Raw genomic sequence first — 20,695 nt, forward strand, 5'->3', positions numbered from 1 at the left:
GCTTAATGACTGTTTTCTGACGTTTTTTTATTCCTAGTCATTTCTTCCATAGGCAACTGAATCGGAAGTTCGAAAACAATCGTAAAAAACGAGCACACTTCCGCATTAAAGAATAAGGTCAATACATCGCTGTTTTTGTAGCCTGTGGCTTTAAATGCAAATGAGCTGCTTCTCCCCACCCACAGTTCCCACATGTGTGTCTGCTTCTCCTGCGTTAAATCAGATAAACAGCAGTCAGTGATAGACAGACATGGATGAAGTTGAAATAAGGTCACAAGTCAAAAATGCAAAGTAAGTTTATTTTATGTATTTATGGAGTTCATTCAAGCATTTCTGAAATGATAAGTCTTACAGACACAAATGTCGTTTGCAGTACACACACATACATATGTGCGCGTTTAATAAAATCTTGCGGCTGTGGTGATTACAGCGGTTAATATAGCGACTTTATCTACCACTCTATTATCTATTTATTACAAACATGCTCTGTTATAAAAACGTTTTAAACTTATAAATCTTATAAAAATCACAGAGAGTTGTAACAAATATTTTAATCTCAGTATCTTTGCATAAAATGTTCTGTGGACATGTGTTTAAATGTTATTACAGAACCATGTCAACTGTCAATCAATTCGGTGAGTGGGGAAAACTGCACTTCTACATCACGTATTGGTGGGCCTCAAGATCACTGGGATTTGGATCATGTTTTAACGTCTGGGCCCTGTTTTTCAAAAGTAATCCACTAGGATTTTGGATAAGGGATTGGATCAAATCTTGAAAATGGGTTTTTTCAAAAGAAAAAACGGATTACCTAATCGGTTTAGATCACGTAATCCAATCTTGGTTTTGATCCGGATCAAACCTTTACTTTGGGTTTTTCAGACCTTTTTTGTAGGATCTGGATCACTTTGATCCAAAAAACCTGGATTAAACTGATCCCATCAGAAGGGTGGATTTAACGTGGATTTCATGCCCAAAATGTAATGAAAAATTAAAAATGTATTAAATAATATTATTTTTGGATCATGCAGTATCTTACGAGATATACTATTTATTCATAAGTTTTAAATTTTATTTGTTCATCTGTCAGGCAACATTATTGGCTTTAATGTATTCAGCCTTTCAGTATAGGCCTACAGCAAAGTAGAAATAGCTTGACCTCATAAAATAATCCCCCAAACAGCTGTCAAAACTGACCAAAAACAATCAATTTTATTCTGTCACTAATTGATATATATATATTCATCCCAATGGAAACTATTTTTCTTTTTAGAATATTTATTAGTGATGCATGCAATGATTACAGAATAACAAAAAAAAAAATGCAAAGAATGGCAATCACTGATTTTTAAAATCTCTTTCAACAATTGCAAAAAGAGACTGAAAGTGCAGAAGCACAGCTTCATCTGTCAAAGGAACAACTGACTCGGACCAAACTGCAGCAAACCAAGGCCAGACTTGAGATTCGCCTCCTAAAGGCTTTGCTCAGAAAACTGGTCTCTCCACATCAGATGAGAAAGTCTGAACTTATTGTGGAGTTTTTGACATTAAGCCTTTTTTATTTACATCTATATTTGAAACTTATTATAAATATACTTAATGTACAGTGTTGTAGGTCTCAGATGAGCCGACTGCTGGAAGAGGATGGGGTAAGGTTTTTATTTAAAAAAAAAAAAAAGTTATATTGACCCCACACTGGCTATTCTACTTGTTGCTCTTTACATAGGCCTATCTATCCATCTACATTGTGATTGAGCAGTGGTTATCCAGATTTAGTGATTCTGAAAAGTTCCTGTCCGGATCAGATTGATCCAATCCGATGTTGCTTTGAAAAACTGGCTCAATAAGTAAGCTGGATTACGTGATCACGGATCACAAAAACAGGATTACTAAATCTGGATCAATTTTATCCAGATTAAACCTTTTGAAAAACCGGGCCCAGGAATAGAATAGAATAGCCAGCGTGGGGCCAATATAACTTTATTTTTTATATTTGAAATGAAAACTAAAAAGAATTTAATAATTATTAAAATAATAATAAATAATAAAAACAAGAAAAACCCCACCCCATCCTCTTTCAGCAGTCCACTCATCTGAGACCTACAACACTGTACATTGAGGATATTTATAATAAGTTTCAAATATAGATGTAAATCAAAAAAAGATTTAATGTCAAAAACTCCACAATAATTTCCGACTTCCTCATCTGATGTGGAGAGAGCAGCTTGTCTGAGCGTAGCCTTTAGGAGGCGAATCTCAAGTCATTGGCCTTGGTTTGCTGCAGTTTGGTTAGAGTCAGTCGTTTCTCTGCCAGACGAAGCTGTGCTTCTACCCTTTCAGTCTCTTTTTGCAATTGTTGAAAGTGATTTCAAATATCAGCGATTGCCATTCTTTGCAATTTTTTTTTGTTATTCTGTAATCATTGCATGCATCACTAATAAATATTCTAAAAAGAAAAATAGTTTCCATTGGGATGAATATATATATATATATCAATTAGTGACAGAATAAAATTGATTGTTTTTGGTCAGTTTTGACAGCTGTTTGGGGGATTATTTTATGAGGCCAAACTCTTTCTACTTTGCTGTACGCCGATACTGAAAGGCTGAATACATTAAAGCCTATACTTACTATAGCCTGACAGATGAACAAATAAAATTAAAACCTTATGAATAAACAGTATATCTCGTAAGATACTGCATGATCCAAAAATAGTATTATTTAATACATTTTTTAAGTTTTCATTACATTTTGGGCATGAAATCCACGCTAAATCCACCCTTCTGATGGGATCAGTTTAATCCAGGTTTTTAGATCAAAGTGATCCAGATCCTACAAAAAAAGGTCTGAAAAACCCAAAGTAAAGGTTTGATCCGGATCAAAGCCAAGATTGGATTACGTGATCTAATCCGATTACGTAATCCGTTTTTTCTTTTGAAAAACCCATTTTCAAGATTTGATCCAATCCCTTATCCAAAATCCTAGTGGATTACTTTTGAAAAACCGAGCCCTGGAGATAAAAAAAAAATGACTTGAGTTTCTGTCACTTCAGTATGACAGTGAACACACTATACATACAGACATTTCTGTCCAAACAGCTTACAAAAGTTGATTTTCATCATAAGTGCCCTTTAAACAAAGGTTGCACATGTTATTTTTGACCCAAGTACCAAAACAATATTTGCTAGATTTATTGGCTTAATCTTGTTTTTTTTTTATATCAGACTATGATCTTTGTTAATATTAAATGTAAACATATTTTGTCCTTTTATTTCGCAAAAAAAAAATATTGAATGGCTTTTTTGTTTTGAATTTCACTTTCATCAAATGTTTCAAACGCAATCCAACAATGCAAAATGTTAATGTGGAGGTGAAAAATAAATATGAATATTAGTATTCGGGGGTGGCGCAGTGGGTAGTGCTCTAGTCTTACAGCAAGAAGGTTGCTGGTTCGAGCCTTGGCTTCGCAGTTGGCATTTCTGTGTGGAATTTGCATGTTCTCCCCTTGTTTGCGTGGGTTTCCTCCGGGTGTTCTGGTTTCCCCCACAGTCCAAACACGTGTGCTATAGGTAATTCGGGTAAGCTAAAGTGTCAGTAGTGTGAGAGTGTGGGTGTTTCCCAGTGATGGGCATCCGCTGCGTACAACATGTGCTGGATAAGTTGGCAGTTCATTCCACTGTGGTGACCCCAGATTAATAAAGGGACTAAGGCCAAGTTTTTTCAATCTTCTATTGTCCCATTTTGGTGAGTCTGTATGAGTTGCAGCCACAGTGTCCAGTTCTTAGCTGACAGGAGCGGCACTCGGTTTGGTCTTCTGCTGCTGTTGCTCATCAGCGTGAAGGTTGGATGCGTTGTGAGTTCAAAGATGCTCTTCTGCATACCTCGGTTGTAATGAGCGCTTATTCGAGTTACTGTTGCCTTTCTATCAGCTGGAACTGGTCTGGCCATTCTCCTCTGACCTCTGGCATCAACAGGGCATTTGTGCCCACAGAACTGCCGCTCACTGGATATTTTCTCTTTTTCAGATAATTCTCTGTAAACTCTAGAGATGGTTGTGCATGAAGATCCCAGTAGATCAGCAGTTTCTGAAATACTCAGACCGGCCCGTCTAGCACCAACAACCATGCCACATTCAAAGTCAGTTAAATCCGCTTTCTTCCTCATTCTGATGCTCGGTTTGAGCTGCAGCAGATCGTCTTGACCATGTCTACATGCTTAAATGCAGTGAGTTGCTGCCATGTGATTGGCTGATAAAAAATTTGCATCATCGCGCAGTTGGACTAAAGTGGCCTGTGACGGTAAATAACATTGTTACTTTCATCCTATACTTTCGTCTAGGCAAAGAAAAGCAGACATTTCTGTAGAATGACTCATTGTATCATTCCTGCAGGTTGTCACATATTGATACAGTGTAGCTGTTGTTACACATTTGTTTTGACAGTTAACTTATATACGTGTGTGTGTGTGTGTGTGTGTGGAACTATTATTTCTCAGCATTGTCTTTATGCTTTATGGATAATTGGTAATTTTCTGCAGATTTACTCACCACCGGTATACCAACAGTTTGCTTATCCAAATTACATATTTAGGATTGCTTCAATGATGTAAATTAAAAATGAGGTGTTTCTGGATATAGGTCTAGGTGTTAGAAGTAGAATTCTGCCACCTGCTGGTTAGAGATTAAAAACAGTAATAATTTCAGTTATAAAAATATACAATTGATGACATAATGTGACAGTTATTATTTTAAAAAGATTTTCCAAGTACTGTTTAACAGGGGGCAGCACGGTGACTCAGTGGTCCGCACTGTTGCCTCATAGCAAGGTCATTGGTTTGAGTCCCGGCTGGGCCAGTTGGCATTTCTGTATGGAGTTTGCTTGTTCTTACCATGTTGGCATGGGTTTTCTCCCCAAAAGACATGCGCTATAGGTGAATGGGATGAACAAAATTGGTCGTAGTGTATGAGTGAGTACGAATGTGAGAGTGTATAGGTGTTTCCCAGTACTCGGTTGCGGCTGGAGGGGCATCCACTGTGTAAAACATGTTGAAATAGTTAGCGGTTCATTCTGCTGTGGTGACCCCTGATGAACTAAGGGACTAAAAAAACAATAGATAGATAGATAAATAGACAGATAGATAGATAGATAGATAGATAGATAGATAGATAGATAGATAGATAGATAGATAGATAGATAGATAGATAGATAGATAGATAGATAAGGTCAGTATCCTCAGCAGTAAATACATTGAGAAACAAATTTTATTGTAATGAATTTAATTGAGTTATTTTATTTATGAATACACACACACACACACACACATATATATATATATATATATATATATATATATATATATATATATATATATATATACACACACTTTTTTTATATAAAAGTTGTAAGTTTTACAGAGATGGATTGTTGGTGATTGTATTAGTGTTGGCCAGATTGGGTAGCTATACATGAACAAGTAAAAAAGATTTAAGCTCTACAACACAATATTTCAGTAGATTTAAAAGCATATTAAAATCTTAAATTTAGTTTTTGACATTTAAGACTTTAAGACCCCACGGACACCCTATAAGAAAACAACAGTGAGAATTAGTCATATTTTCTGGAAAGCCTAACTATATTTAAGCAACAGTACACAAAATAGAATTAAACCATCAACGATTCACGTGTAATTTTTTTATGATCAGCAACAATTTGAGCAAGAGGGTCATGACACTGATTCACTGAAAAGATCTGGCTCAAATAAGATTTATTTACCCTAATTTTGCTAATATGATGATCCAATAATTAGCTTTAAATGGCTCCTATAATGCAAAATTTGCTAGCTGTTGTGTCCACACAGATATATTGGAGTGATATCAACACAAGAAGTCTCTTTATTTTAATTTCCTGATGTTAAAATAGTTTTTAAATCCCAGTGATTTTCGTAACGTGATGTAGAAGTGCAGCTTTTCCTGCTCAATGAATCAACTGACAGGCCCATATTAACATGTCCACATAATAATGAGTAGGGCCAGACGGAATCTGCAGACATTTTTTTGCTATTTCTGCGCAGAATTGTGTTAAAAATCTGTGGATATTGCGGAATAATTTTGGGAGTATCATAACTAAAACCTTAATATATAAAAATAAAAAGTAATACCATTTTAAGTTTAATGTTTACCATGCGAATCCAATTAAATCCACTTATTTGGTAAACAAAGCAAGTCTCTCAAATAATATATCTACTAAAAGACTTTAGAAATTACTTGACAAACTGTATTGTAAATAAATCATATAAATATTTTCATATTAGTCAATAATATTACTGTATTTAATATAAAAACTGAATAAATATAAATTTACACACATTAACACAAGTAAATAAACAGAATCAATGATGGGCTACAAATATGCGGAATTCTGCGCGTGCAGATTCCATGTGAGCCTAGTAATGAGTATAATCATGTCCACAAGACAGGATTTGCAAAGAAACTGGGATTAAGAGGTCTGTTCCAACTCTCTGTGATCAGCTGCCACTTAAGAATGAGTCTTACGAGTTTAAAACATGTTTAAAACAGTGCATGTTTCTAATAAATAAAAGACAGTAAAATCACTATGTAATTCATAACTGCTGGAATCAGCACAGCTGCAGTGTCGGTACAACTATAAACAATGGCCGTTCAAACACGCAACAAGAAACCCAGTTTGTGAATGTTAAATCAGGTTATCTTGTACAGTAGCAATATTCATATAGCAGTGTATATTCAGAGCTCGAAATAAACCTTTTTGCTTGGTAGCACCGGTGCTCCTAACTTTAGGCGCATCAGCCAAAATTTTGTCACACCCACCAATTAGAAGCATCGTAACAAGTTTTATCCAAACATATTTATTGCATTTGAAAACAACACTAATCAAACAAGCCAAAAAATATATTTGCATGCGCGAGGAAAATATGTCGAATGCACGTTATCACAAGAAAACACATTTTTATAACATAACTGAGTGACCAAAAGATACAGGGACCGCTCACCGGCCCTGCACGCACTGCTTGACATGAATGAATCTGTTAACGGTATAACTGTGCTGTTCCCACGGGTGCTTTCTGATATTGCACTGATGCTTTTGACATATACTGTACCTTATTATATGCATACGTCATGTTAATAGCAATACCGGTCTTTTCATGAGTAGCGGTATTAATTTACTCAGTGTAAGCCCGTTTGCGATGGTGTACGTGGTGTTACATTTGACATATAGCTGCCACTTGCACGGTGGACAGCATCTGGCGATTAAATGAAATATTAAGCAGAAGCTCTCGTGCTGGATGTGGCAAAGTTACCTGAAAATTCCATCCCACAGCGGGACTTGAAGCCAATGGAAGTCTTTTATCCACTCTTCGAAAAGTGTAGATGGTGGATTAACATGTATATGATCACTACTAAGATGTGTCATTATTTGTAACTTTAGATGCCATGGTTTCAAAAACGAAATCTGTCAGTGTTATTTTCATTGTCATCTTCAGCGCTTAACAATTTTTCGCAGTAGTAGCTCTCCCTGTCATCCTGAGTGATTGACAGCTGATATTAACCAATCCATTCGCATTCAGTTCTAGAGCAGTGGGCCAATAAGAAGAGCGCAAAGGCGGGGCAAGCATTACAGACTTGGCTTGGTTTACTGCAGCAACAGGCACATGCACACATAGGGCTCAACCTGTGCCCTTTTTAGTCTTTGATAGAAAGTGCCCAACCAAAATGATCAAAAGTGCCCCCGCGACACCGCCCCCCTCCCCCCTACCGCCCTTCAGTAGGCGCGCGACAACACCGCTCGAGTACACTCCACCCCCCCCCGTTTAAATTACGCGCGCGACAACACCGCTAATCAGAACGCGTGTGACAACACCGCTAATCAGAACGCGTGCGACAACACCGCTCTTCAGTACGCGCACGACAACAACGACACCAACCCAAGCAAGTTGACATGACAACTGTTTTAATCCATTTCTGAGCGAGGCGTTTTGCGTTTCAAGTGCAAAGATGCATTCTGAGTGAATGTCTCCCGAATCCGCGCATGTGGTGAACATTTTGCAGTAAAAACTGGTCGCACACAACAATTTTATGCACCCGCACACATGCTCATAAATATATTTAGAGGTCGCATAGATAAAATTTCGGGTCGCAATTTCAAGCCCTGATATTAACTTGTATCCTGTCACATTTTGCGCAAGTAGACGTGCAAAAACAAAGCAAAATTAAATGCATGTGTGTACAGCGAACTTTATTATGGTATTCGTGTGCGCTTGAATAAACTCCGCAACAAATACATTGAATAATCATTGTGAACATTCCTGGTTCAGTCTTAGGCCGCATTTACACTGCACTCAAGTAATTCAATTCCTATTTGTTTCTCTCATGTGGCACAGATCAGATATGGCCCATGTACGTGTAAGCAGGAACAAGTCACATGGATTCCGATTTACTCAAATCAGATTCAGGCCTTGTTCGTATGTGGAAATTTATCCGATATGAATCGGATCTGTGTTCTTGTGTCTGCAGTGTAAGCAAGTAGATCGGATTTTCACCTGTCAATGCGAGTCGTGCGACATTAAAAACTGTAGCGAATGACGTCAAGTCTGACATTTTCATTTTAGAACAGACTTCAGCAAACCTTCCCAGTCCCAAACCTTAAATCGTATACACGAGGATTTAAACAGCTTTTATATTGTCATATAGCACAGGTATTTAAGCATGTTAACGAGAGCAAGAGAGCGCAATGTCCGCCACGTAATCAATATAAACTAATATAAAACTAGTGCATAGCTACATCCCCTGCATAAATCACGCCATGGACGTTACCTTAAGATGCCTAAAGGTTTAAAAAAGCCTATATATCAAAAGAAGCTGGACAAATGAGAATCTTTCTGTCATAAACTATTGTAAAACAGCTTGTCAAAAGCTGTGAACAGATTACATACAGGACTAGAGAAAAGAGCAGCTGTTAGTCAGAGCCCGCTCTTTTTTTTCCTGGTCATTGCACCTTTGCCGTGTGCTGTGTAAATGCAGACGATCGGATACGAGTCACTTTTAAAAGATGATGTAAGCAGGTCATCAAAAAAATCGGATACAGTCACAAAATCGTAATTGACCATCAAGATCTGCAGTGTAAATGCAGCTGTACTGTGGTATTTTGACTCCTAAACTAGTTTTTTGCTTCATCTGTGTCTGTCTGTTACTGACTGCTGTTTATCTGACGTAATGCAGTGGGTGGGGATAACTAGCTCATTTGCATTTAAAGGCAAAGGCTACAAAAACAGCTACAGTTTCCTCTGACCCCAACTGTACATTTTCAGCAGGGTAATACTAATAATAATAATAATACATTTATATAGCGCTTTTCTGGGCACTCAAAGCGCTTTACACAATGGGGGGAATCTCCTCATCCACCACCAGTGTGCAGCATCCACCTGGATGACGCGACGGCAGCCATTTTGCGCCAGACCGCACACCACACACCAGTTGATTGGTGGAGAGGAGACAGTGATGAAGCCAATTGAATATGGGGATGGTTAGGAGGCCATGATGGACAGAGGCCAGTGGGCAGATTTGGCCAGGATGCTGGGGTTAAACCCCTACTCTTTTCGAAGGACATCCTGGGATTTTTAACGACCACAGAGAGTCGGGACCTCAGTTTAACGTCTCATCTGAAAGACGACGCTCACTGAGCAGTATAGCGTCCACGTTACTATACTGGGGCATTAGGACCCACACAGACCGCAGGTTGGGCGCCCCCTGCTGGCCTCACTAACACCACTTCTGGCAGCAACCTAGCTTTCCCATGTGGTCTCCCATCCAGGTACTGACCGGGCGCAGCCCTGCTTAGCTTCAGTGGGCGACCATGTGAGAGTTGCAGAGAGCTAGCTGCCGGCGTATAATAAATGATCTGATGGGTATTTTGAGCTGAATCGTTATAGACACATTCTGTAGACACCAAAGACTTATCTTGAAAACCTGGTAAAAAAGAGCCCTTTGAGTAAATATACAGTTGAATATACAGCTTTGCTGATTGTTTAAACTACTTATTAAAATGAGCTGAATCAAAACAATTCTTGAGTTTTTTTGGGGACAACTTAATAGTTTTATGTTCATCTGACTTAAATTTGGAAAACAATTAAAGGGTCACGAAACACCAAAACGCATTTTTGAGCTGTTAACAGTCATTTACAGTTGAAGTCAGAATTATTAGTCCCCCTTGGAATTTGTTTTTCTTTTCTTTTTTTTTAAATATATTTCTCAAATGATGTTTAACAGGGCAAGGAAGTTTTCACAGTATGTCTGATAATATTTTTTCTTCTGGGGAAAGTCTTATTTGTTTTATTTTGGCTAGAATAAAAGCAGTTATTCCTTTATTAAACTCCATTTTAAAGACAAAATTATTAGCCCTTTTCAGCTATATATTTTTTCAATAGTCTACAGAACAAACCATCATTATGCAATTACTTGCCTAGTTAGCCTAATTAACCTAGTTAAGCCTTTAAATGTCACTTTAAGCTGTATAGAAGTGTCTTGAAAAATATCTAGTCAAATATTATGTACTGCCATCATGGCAAAGATAAAATAAATCAGTTATTAGAAATGAGTTATTAAAACTATTATCTTTAGAAATGTGTTGAAAAGATCTGCTCTCTGTTAAACAGAAATTGGTGAAAAAATAAACGGGTTCTATTAATTCAGGGGAGCTAATAATTCTGACTTCAACTGCATGTCTTTTTATTTCTACGTTTACATATGTACAATGAAAGATGGCAATATTAGGCCAGCATCTGTCCTACATACCTGATTGTATGTGTAATGCAGAGCAAATGATGTTTAAAATGCACATCATGATTAAAAACAGACCAGTGATTTTTATTTTCATTGCAAAAACCAAAATGATCACCATCACACTGAAGTAGTCCAAACAAAAAGAAGGGGGTTGGAGGAAGGGGACATTCATTTAGTCAATCATACGCATTAACATAATACACAGATGTAAATTAACACTGTTTTCAGACGTTTACTGTATGGCACTGATGTTGCTATGATGGAAAGATCCTAGTGTGAGGACGCGGTTTACAATAGACATGATAGAGCGGTTTCTGTGTGCTCGTTTGAGCGTGCATGAGTTTATAGGTTTATCTACCCCGTGTGGTATTATGCTCTGCACAAAGAAAGAAGTATATGAACCATGCGATTCAAAAACTCAGTCGCTTCACTCTCATTTCAGCGAGGAAGAAATGTACTTATGGCATAAGATGTAACAGCATGCATAAAGTCATGTAGCCCTTGAAAATTACAGGAGAAATTCTTTACTTTTGCTATTATTATTATTTTAAATCATGTTAAAGGGATAGTTCACCACAAAATGAAAATTCAGCATTTTTTCTTCACCTTTTACTTGTTTGAATAAGATATTTTAAAAAAAGCTGAAACCCTCGACTTAAATATTAGGAAAAACAAATAATATGAATGTCAACGTTTACAGGTTTCCAGCGTTCTTCAAAATATCTTCTTTTGTGTCAGAAATAATGACAGAATTCATTTTATTTTAAACTACACTAGCTGACAAATGTCTTGTCGTCGATGCCAGTTGTAAGAGCAACATATAATAACTTGACTTCTAGTTGATCATTTGGGAAGTTGAAGAAGGTCGATTCATTTTCCAATGAATCATCTGTTGAACTGCATCCCAATCATCAGAAATACTGCAGAAGACCTATTGGAACCTGCATGGACCCAAGATTCTCAGAAATCAGTCAAGCTTGGTGAAGGTAAAATCATGGTTTGGGGTTACATTCAGTATGGAGCCGTACGAGAGATCTGCAGAGTGGATAGCAACATCAACAGCCTGAAGAATCAAGACATTTGCTCTCTCCTTACTAAGCTGCAGACCGGCAAAAACACAAGTTTCAAGCACATACAATCTAGCACACATGATCTAGACAAACTAACTAACTCCTTAGGAGCATTATCGCCTCCTATTAAATTTCACAAATATGGTTTCCCCATTATATCATTATTATATCATAACGATCATTTTAACATCTCTGCCGTTTCTAAACTCAAATTATGTAAATAAAAATAATTGGTTAAGCACTTAAGACTTAACTTATGTGTCCACATACACAAAGAAATCATGATAACCCGTCTAAATTTAGGGTTAATAGTAATAAACTAATTCAGGATCTTAATATTATCATACTTGGTTAAAATCACTTTGTTGTAAAATATAAAAAGCAAACATCAATGTGTCACATTAAAATTAACTACTATAGTTAATCATTTAAACAATATATAATATAGTTTATATATTATATTATCTTAACTGATTATCTAAATGTAAACTACTGTCTTTTACTAAACTGTTAGCAACTGTTAGAAATATATATATATATATATATATATATATATATATATATATATATATATATATATATATATATATATATATATATAATTATTATTAATTATTACCAGTTAATTTGTTTGCAATGCTAAATTTGTTGCAACTATAATTACAACAAATTACCAGTACTTTATGGTTTAAAAACAATATATTGCTTACTTTAAATTACTATAGTACTAAATGTGGGAAATCATTAATTAAAAAGATATTAGAAAATTAAGCAAATAAATACTATTAAATCGCTTGAGTAGAATATTAATATAATGTCATACATTTATTACATGTAAAAAGATTTTCACTACATATAAAGATGTATTATTGCCTATTAAACCTGTCCAATTTAGATTGATTAGCAAGGCCAGAAAACGAGTATCTGCTATATTGACTCTGTCAGATAATAAGGACTGATCATCTATGATGGCTGATAGAAATCTGTTCAGTCTATTATATTGAATGTTGATCTGAAGCAACGCTCCCCATTCACTCCTCTTGATCACAATATTTGTGAAATAGTAAACACTATTGTTTATTTTGTACAATATTTATTAACAATATACAATCATATTGATGACGATCTCCGAGAAGACGTTAATAACAATTACATCCGTCGTAACCATATATGGTTTGCCTAGATCGTGTGTGCCTGAAACGTGTGAGGTTCTGCTGATCTGCAGCTGGATGTTATTGCATACTTCAGCCTCCACATCAAAGATCCTAAAAGCAAAGAAAGTCAAGGTGCTACAGGATTGGCCAGCCCAGGCACCAGATATGAACATTATTGAGCATGTCTGGGGTAAGACGGAGGAGGAGGCATTGAAGATGAATCTTGATGAACTCTGGGAGTCCTGCAAGCACACTTTCAAACACAATGTTACAATATTTTCCACTGCAGCATGACTTTATACTCTATACTGTACATCATTTCTGTTAAGCAACAAGACTTTTGTCTAAGCAAAGTCAGACTGTCCTAATTAAATAATTAAAAATCAAATCATGATCATATTTTATTTTGGTGAAACGAGCGTAATCTAGAGGCCTTTGCCTTTCATATATGCTACTTCTGATACCAAATGATCAACTAGAAGTCAAGTTATTGTTCATTGCTCCTAAAACGTAGATAGTCGACAAGATTTTTGTCAGGTAGTGAATCCCTTAAATGCCTCAGCAGTTATTTTCTAAAGAAAGTATTTATTATTACCTGATTTAAGCCTCAATGCGGACATTATTTCTCTTGGCAAATAAGTCAAAACAAATTCTTTTTCAAAGTTACACATAAATAAACCTGTAAATAAAACTATGTATAAAAGTTAAATCATACTTTATATATTTTAATCACTTTATTGGGTAACAACGACTTCAAATGCTAATAAAAAGGACAAATCAGTTTTACGTATTTCGCTTCTCATTATAAAAGAAATCTCAACTTAATTTTATTCTGAATCTTATGTGCCACAGTGAACCAGAGAGAGAACAATCTGCGGTTATCGCCATAACCTTGTCAGATTACACTAAATAGTAAACTAAAGGCTTGCATTAATCCGTTTGTCCTTTGCATATTACGATATTGGTGCAATGATTGGCTGTGGTGCTGAAAAAAAGCATTTTCTCTGTACATTCCTAAAAAAAAAAAAACACACACACAAAACAGTGAATATTACTGAAGTGCAATCAGTCACAGTGGTCCTATATAGCACATATGAATTGTAACACGTTTGAGAAGATCAGTCTGTTGCCATCGACATCTTTTGTCAGACGACAGGCATTTAATTGGCATTTAGTTCTCCCACTTCCATCATGCACTCGATGACGTATTGCGAATGGAGGCTCCTTTAATAACAGTGACCGCCTCACCGTTTGATTGACAGTTGACAGCTGTTCACAGACGGAGGTGGGGGAATAAGTGGGGGAAAGGGTGCAACCACCTGATTTGTCCTCGACTCCGCCCACTGTACATTTCTCACTTGGCCCGTCCATGGCAGACAGAAATACAACTGTCAGGGCAGCATGTGTTGTGGTGTGTTATACTGGGGGTGCCGGCGCTGGTCTTTGAGGCTTTGGTTGTTGGTGGGGAGCGGGCGGTCTGTGGAAAATAAAGAGGGTAGATTCAGGATTGAGGTCTACAGTCTAGATTTTTTTTGACCATATGTGACTTTGTTTATGCTATGACCTTGTGAACAGCACAAGAAACACATGGAATCTGATCTTTTCAATTCAGATTTGAGCCACTTTGTATGTGGTATTAAATCCGATACAACAGGTTTCCAGCGTTCTATAAAATATTTTCTTTGGTGTCAAACAAATGTAAATAAAATCACTGTACTGAACAAGAGTGCTTCATAAGGCTCCTCATAATTGTGTAGTCTTTATTTGATACAAATAAAATAAAACCATTTATTTGATTAACATTCGATTTCAGTTTGATTTTCATTTCAGTTTCTTGAATGATTTTGTTGATTCTAGTTTAGTTTTCATTTTGTGAACACCTTTCTGTTTAGTTTTTATGCATTTAGTTTCAGTTTTGGTCATTTTTGTTTTACAGAGTTAACAGAATATTCCCAGTGTCAACGATAGCAAAGTTTAGTGTTCGCACAGCGTACATTTACTCACGTGTGCAAACTTCTTAGTAATAAAAATAATTGTTTAAACAAACACTGAACCCAAACTAATGTAGATGTATAAAAGTAAAAAGGATGAAGAATTCTTCATATAAAAGATACATTAATATGTTAATATGCAGTTAAACATGCCTGGTTTATAGGGTTTGGCAGATAGAGAGAACCCTTTGTCTTTTTTTTTTACACATATACATGCACTTGAGTTATGTGTTTGGGTGTAAAAGCACAGTCACAGCTATTTTCTAACAGCCACAGGTCAGATTTTACATCCTACAAAATGAGTGTGCTTATTAAATCTGAAAACTAATACATATGTTTGCTAATTATTATTTCATTTTAATTCAGTTTCTGTAATTGCTTTGCTTAGTTTTACTCTTTAATTTATTGTCAATTGAAATTTTATTTCAGTTAATTAATTAATTATATATTAGTAGTTTTTGTTTCCTTTACAGAAGTAATCTTTGTCAGCACCAAGACAAATGGCTCAACCGTGCTGCGGGCGTCCCGATTTCGAGCTGCACTCATGGACCTTTCCCGATCCCATCCCCCTTCTCTTTCCAACTTCCTGTCAGTATGTTCTGCCCTCTTATAATAAAGACAAAAAAAAAAGAAAAGAAAGAAGAGAAAAGCGTGCGCTGACATGGAATGTAAAGTGCATTGTGAGTGTGGGGGAAGGGGGACAATAGCTCTCGTGCTCGTTTCATGGCTCCCGTGCTTAGCATGAATACACCCTAAAAGTAAATTTGATTTCTATATCACCTTCTTCAATACAGAGTGTGTGGAATCAGCTTTACAGAGATGAACATGCCAAAAAAATATATCAGTTTTCTTTATTGTGAAACAAGTTTGAGGCAGAAACTGGTTTCATGAAAATATATGAAATTTTAGGGTAGGATTTTTTATTGTTGATTATTGATTTGTTTTCTCATGCTCACCTAGGCTGTGTTTCTGATTATTGTGGGGGGGAAAAAAAACCTCATATAAAGCTTAGCACCACAATGGGCTCTGGCAAGTGGTGGAATGTCAGGTAGAACACGAGTAACAATCATCTAGTCAGACGCTGAACATTGTTTTTACATTCAAAATGAGAGGTATGTGGCGCTGAATGGCAGATTCATCTTTGTAATGGACTAGTTTGCAAGTTTAGGTGCAAACAGCAGGTTCCCTGACCATCAAAAGCCCCTAAAATCCATTTTCCTCTAAATACTTTTTTTGATAGAAAATGGGTATTGAAGTTCATCAGTATTTACAGCCAATGTATTCTTCATCTAAATGTCTTTATGTAAAGGGCGCACAAAAACACTGTTTGCTACTTTGCATGTTTGATTTAAAGCTGTGCAGTCTTGTGCTGACCTGCCAATATAATGAAATTGTCAGGTTTTGTTTAAATATTCACTATACAAAAAGTCTTTTGCTGATTGTTTAAACTACTTATTTAAAATGAGCTGAATCAAAACAATTCTTGAGTTTTTTGGGGGGACAACTTAATAGTTTCATGTTCAATTGACTTAAATTTGGAAAACAATTAAAGGGTCACAAAACTCCAAAACACATTTTTGAGCTGTTAACAGTCATATACAGTTGAAGTCAGAATTATTAGCCCCCCTTTGCATTTTTTTTCTTTTTTAAATATTTCCCAAATTATGTTTAACAGAGCAAGGATATTTTCACAGTATGTCTGATAATATTTTTTCTTCTGAAGAAAGTCTTATTTGTTTTATTCACGCTAGATTAAAAGCATTTTTTTTATTTTTTCAGAACCATTTTAAGGGCAATATTATTAACCCCTTTAGGCTAATTTTTTTTCAATGGTCTACAGAACAAACCATCATTATACAATTACTTGCCTAATTACACTAAACTGCCTAGTTAACCTAATTAACCAAGTTAGGCCTTAAAATGTCCCTTTAAGCTGTATAGAAGTGTCTTGAAAAATATCTAGTCAAATATTATCTACTGTCATCATGACAAAGATAAAATAAATCAGTTATTAGACATGAGTTATTAAAACTATTGTTTAGTAATGTGTTAAAAAAAACAACTTCCCTTTGTTAAACAGAAAAAAAAAACATAAACAAGGGGTCTAATAATTCTGACTTAAACTGTATGTGTCCCACGCTGCTAAAACACTATTAGGACACATATATTTCACATATATTCATTATACACATATATTCATATCCTTGAGTGTATTCCAGTGGGGAGAGTGGATGTCTGTACCTGCGAGTACATCATGATGTCTATGAGTGTCCAGCATTAAGTCATGAGTAAGACTTGGTTCAAACCAATCAGCGCGCTCTATTGCGTATGAGGTGCAACTTCATTAATATGCATGATCGCTTCGAAGACTGTTTTTACCTTTTACAGTGTTCAGACGGCAGAGAGACGCCACGTTGTGTTGCCAAAACAAGTGGAAGTAGAAGAATCGTTTGGAGATACGGGTCATCAGTGTTAGGTCCCGATTTGCCGCTCGTCTCCTTTTAAAAAAGACGCGTCTCCAGTTGGTGTTGATTATCCTGTCTCAGATTTGGTAAGCGATCAGTGGTCTTTGTTTTTTTTTTCAGATGGCAAAGTTAGTTTGTATCGTCAGCAGTACTCTTTCAGTGTTTAAAGACAGACCTTAGTCAAAATGATTTCTAAGTTATTAAGTTTACAGTACGTTAATATCACTATAATATTATGAACTGAAAGATCTGCCGTAAATGCGGCTTAGAGGTTGGCATTCCTTTGGCTGTACCACGGGACCCGACCAGATTTCTTGCGGCGCAGGAATACATTTCTGAATTAAGCGCGGGAGCGGTCGGTAACTGGTGCAATTTGAACGGGAGCGGGCAGTCCAACAATATCGCTCCTGACTCCCGAGCAAGCGAGTACGCGTTCGCATGTGTGTGAATATGAAAGCGTGATGCTGTGTGTAGCTTGTGGGTAGAAAACAGAGCTTCTTATATACAATAATTATTTTGACCGTATATAAACAGGCTTTTGGGTCTGTGGGTCCTTGTATTTTAAGTGTCATATCTCCCCATTTTATCTAAAGTCTTGGAAAAAGTAGTTGTTACACAGGTGCAATTTATCTTGAAAAAAATTATATATTTGAGATTTATATGTTTCAGTCAGGTTTTAGATCACGTCACAGTACTAAATCTGCACTTCTCAAAGTACAAAATGATATTCTTTTTTTTCTTGATGCTAAAAAACGATTTTACTTGTCATGCTAGACCTTAATGCTGCTTTTGATACTTTGGACCATTCTGTCCTCCAATCTCAATTGGCCCATCAGGTTGGCCTACAAGGGCCTGTATTAGAGTGCCTAATGAGTTACCCTCAAACTATCTTAAAAGTTTGGGAGTGAGTTTGGACAGTGCTTTAAAATTGGATAAACAGGTAAATTCAGTAATCAAGGATATCTTTTTTCAGCTTCGTCTTCCTGCCAAAGTCAAGCCATTTCTGCGCCAGCGTGAATTACAAAAGCCATTCATGCTTTTATCAGCTCTCGTCTGGACTATTGCAATGCACTTTATGTTGGAATTTACCAAACCCTACTCCATCAGTTACAACTAGTGCAAAATAGTGCTTCAGAATGCAGCAGCACGAGTGGTCTTTAATAAACCTAAAAGAGCACATGTCACTCCGCTACTCATCCGTTTGCACTGGCTGCCTGTTGCTGCTCGCATCATATTCAAAGCTCTGATGTTTGCTTACAAAGCAACTTCTGGCTTTGCTCCTTCTTATATGCTCTTAGTTCTGCAGATGTATGTGCCCTCCAGAAACTTGCGTCCTGTGAATGAACGCCGCCTGGTGGTTTCATCCCAAAGGGGGAAGAAATACCTTTCCCAAACTTTCGCATTCAATCTGTCCAGTTGGTGGAATGAACTCCCTAACTGCATCAGAACAGCAGAGTCACTCGCTGTCTTCAAGAAATGACTAAAAACTCAACTATTTAGTCTCCACTTCCCTTACTAATCTGCAATTGCCTCTCTGGCTACACCGCTAACTGTACTACAAAAAAATAAAAAATAAATAAATAAATAAAATTACTAATGTTTTGCATCTTACACTTTAGATACCTAAAACTTGTCTACAGCATTTATTCATTGTTGCTCTTATAGCTGTGTAAATTGCTCCCTTGTCCTCATTTGTAAGTCGCTTTGGATAAAGGCGTCTGCTAAATGACTAAATGTAAATGCTGCTGCTCGCATGCTGACGAATAATCGCAACCGTGAGCACATTACTCCTCTTCGTTACTCTCTTCGCTAGCTCCCTGTTAGGTTCAGGATTGATTTTGAACTACTTTTGTTTGTTTTTACTGCAGGTAATGGTCTTGCACCTTCATATTTATGTAAGATTTAAAAGATTCATAATCTGAACAAGGTCCTACAATCAGCAGGTCAGTTGTTGCTGGAGGTCCCTAGATCTAGAAACCAAGGGGGCGATTGTTCATTTGCAGTGGCAGGTCCAAAACTATGGAGCACCTTGACTTTAGAACTTTGCATCATTACGGATGTGGCACTATTTAAAGCTAAACTCAAAACCTATTCATTTAGACTTGCTTTTGATATTCGTTAGTACAAAATGTTGTTTTGTTGACATTTGTTTAACATGTTTTTTAATGTTTACATTTTTGTTTTTAAGACTGTAAAGTACTTTAGGCAGCCTCCTGGTTGTAATAAGATGCTATATAAATAAAGATTGATTGATTGATTGATTGATTGATTGATTGATTGATTGATTGATTGATTGATTGATTGATTGATTGATTGATTGCAATCAATCAATCAATCCGCTGTGTAAAACATATGCTAGATAAGTTGGTGGTTCATTAAGCTGTGGTGACCCCTAATAAATAAGGGACTAACCCTAAGAAAAAAGAATGAATGATTACCGTGTAAATGGAGGCGGTGGTGGTCTGGTGGCATAAGATGGCACAGAGGCTGATTTATTAGTATAAACCACCTGCAAAAAGACAGAAACTCACGTTATTACTGCACAAACATGACAGGTAACTTAAGAACAAATAACCTAAACTAAACAAGATATAGCAAACCTAGGCTTAAACGGATAGTTCACCCACAAAAAAAACTCAATAATTACTCACTCGAATGATTCAAAAACTGGGTTGACTTGATTTTGATTAAACAAAAGAAAATATTTAGAAAAAAAAGCTGAAAACTGGTATCAGTTGGCTTCCATAATTTTTGTTTTTGCTACTATGGAAGTCAATGGTTATAGGGTTTCAGCTTTTTTACAGATAATCTTAAGGATTTAACAATGGGGGTCAAACTAGTTCGGAACCACTTGTGGTACAGTAAATAATTTAATTAGTTAATGTTCATTTTTGAGTGAACTATCCCTTTAGAGGATTCATTTAAACACCAGTAGCCTGGGATCATAAACCATGCTGTAAGAATCATTTAATAATTTTCCACAATTTGTACTACAATAAAATATACAGTAACCCCCTGTGCATATTAATGAAATGGGCCACTACAAATTAATTCTTAATATGAAAAATATCTCTCACTGTAAACCATGATAAATATATACAGTGCATCTGGAAGGTATTCAAAGCTCTTCACTTTTTCCAAAATGGCTTAAATTCATTAATTTCCTCAAAATCCTACACACAATACCTCTTAATGACAAAGT

The 20,695-nt window shown here is 36.3% G+C and overlaps 1 protein-coding gene across 1 annotated transcript in view; it reads right to left on the reverse strand.

Annotated features, from left to right (window-relative positions):
• Positions 1-10,876: 10,876 nt before the first annotated feature.
• adam9a (ADAM metallopeptidase domain 9a) overlaps positions 10,877-20,695 on the reverse strand; it is an 88,536-nt gene continuing 78,717 nt past the window's right edge. Inside the window, 1 exon segment of the mRNA NM_001004678.1 lies at positions 10,877-11,020. Within this exon segment, the coding sequence (NP_001004678.1) occupies positions 11,003-11,020 (18 nt within the window). The 3' untranslated portion in view covers positions 10,877-11,002.

The sequence above is a fragment of the Danio rerio genome, chromosome 8 (genome assembly GCF_049306965.1).
Source record: "Danio rerio strain Tuebingen ecotype United States chromosome 8, GRCz12tu, whole genome shotgun sequence".
Lineage (NCBI taxonomy): Eukaryota > Metazoa > Chordata > Actinopteri > Cypriniformes > Danionidae > Danio > Danio rerio.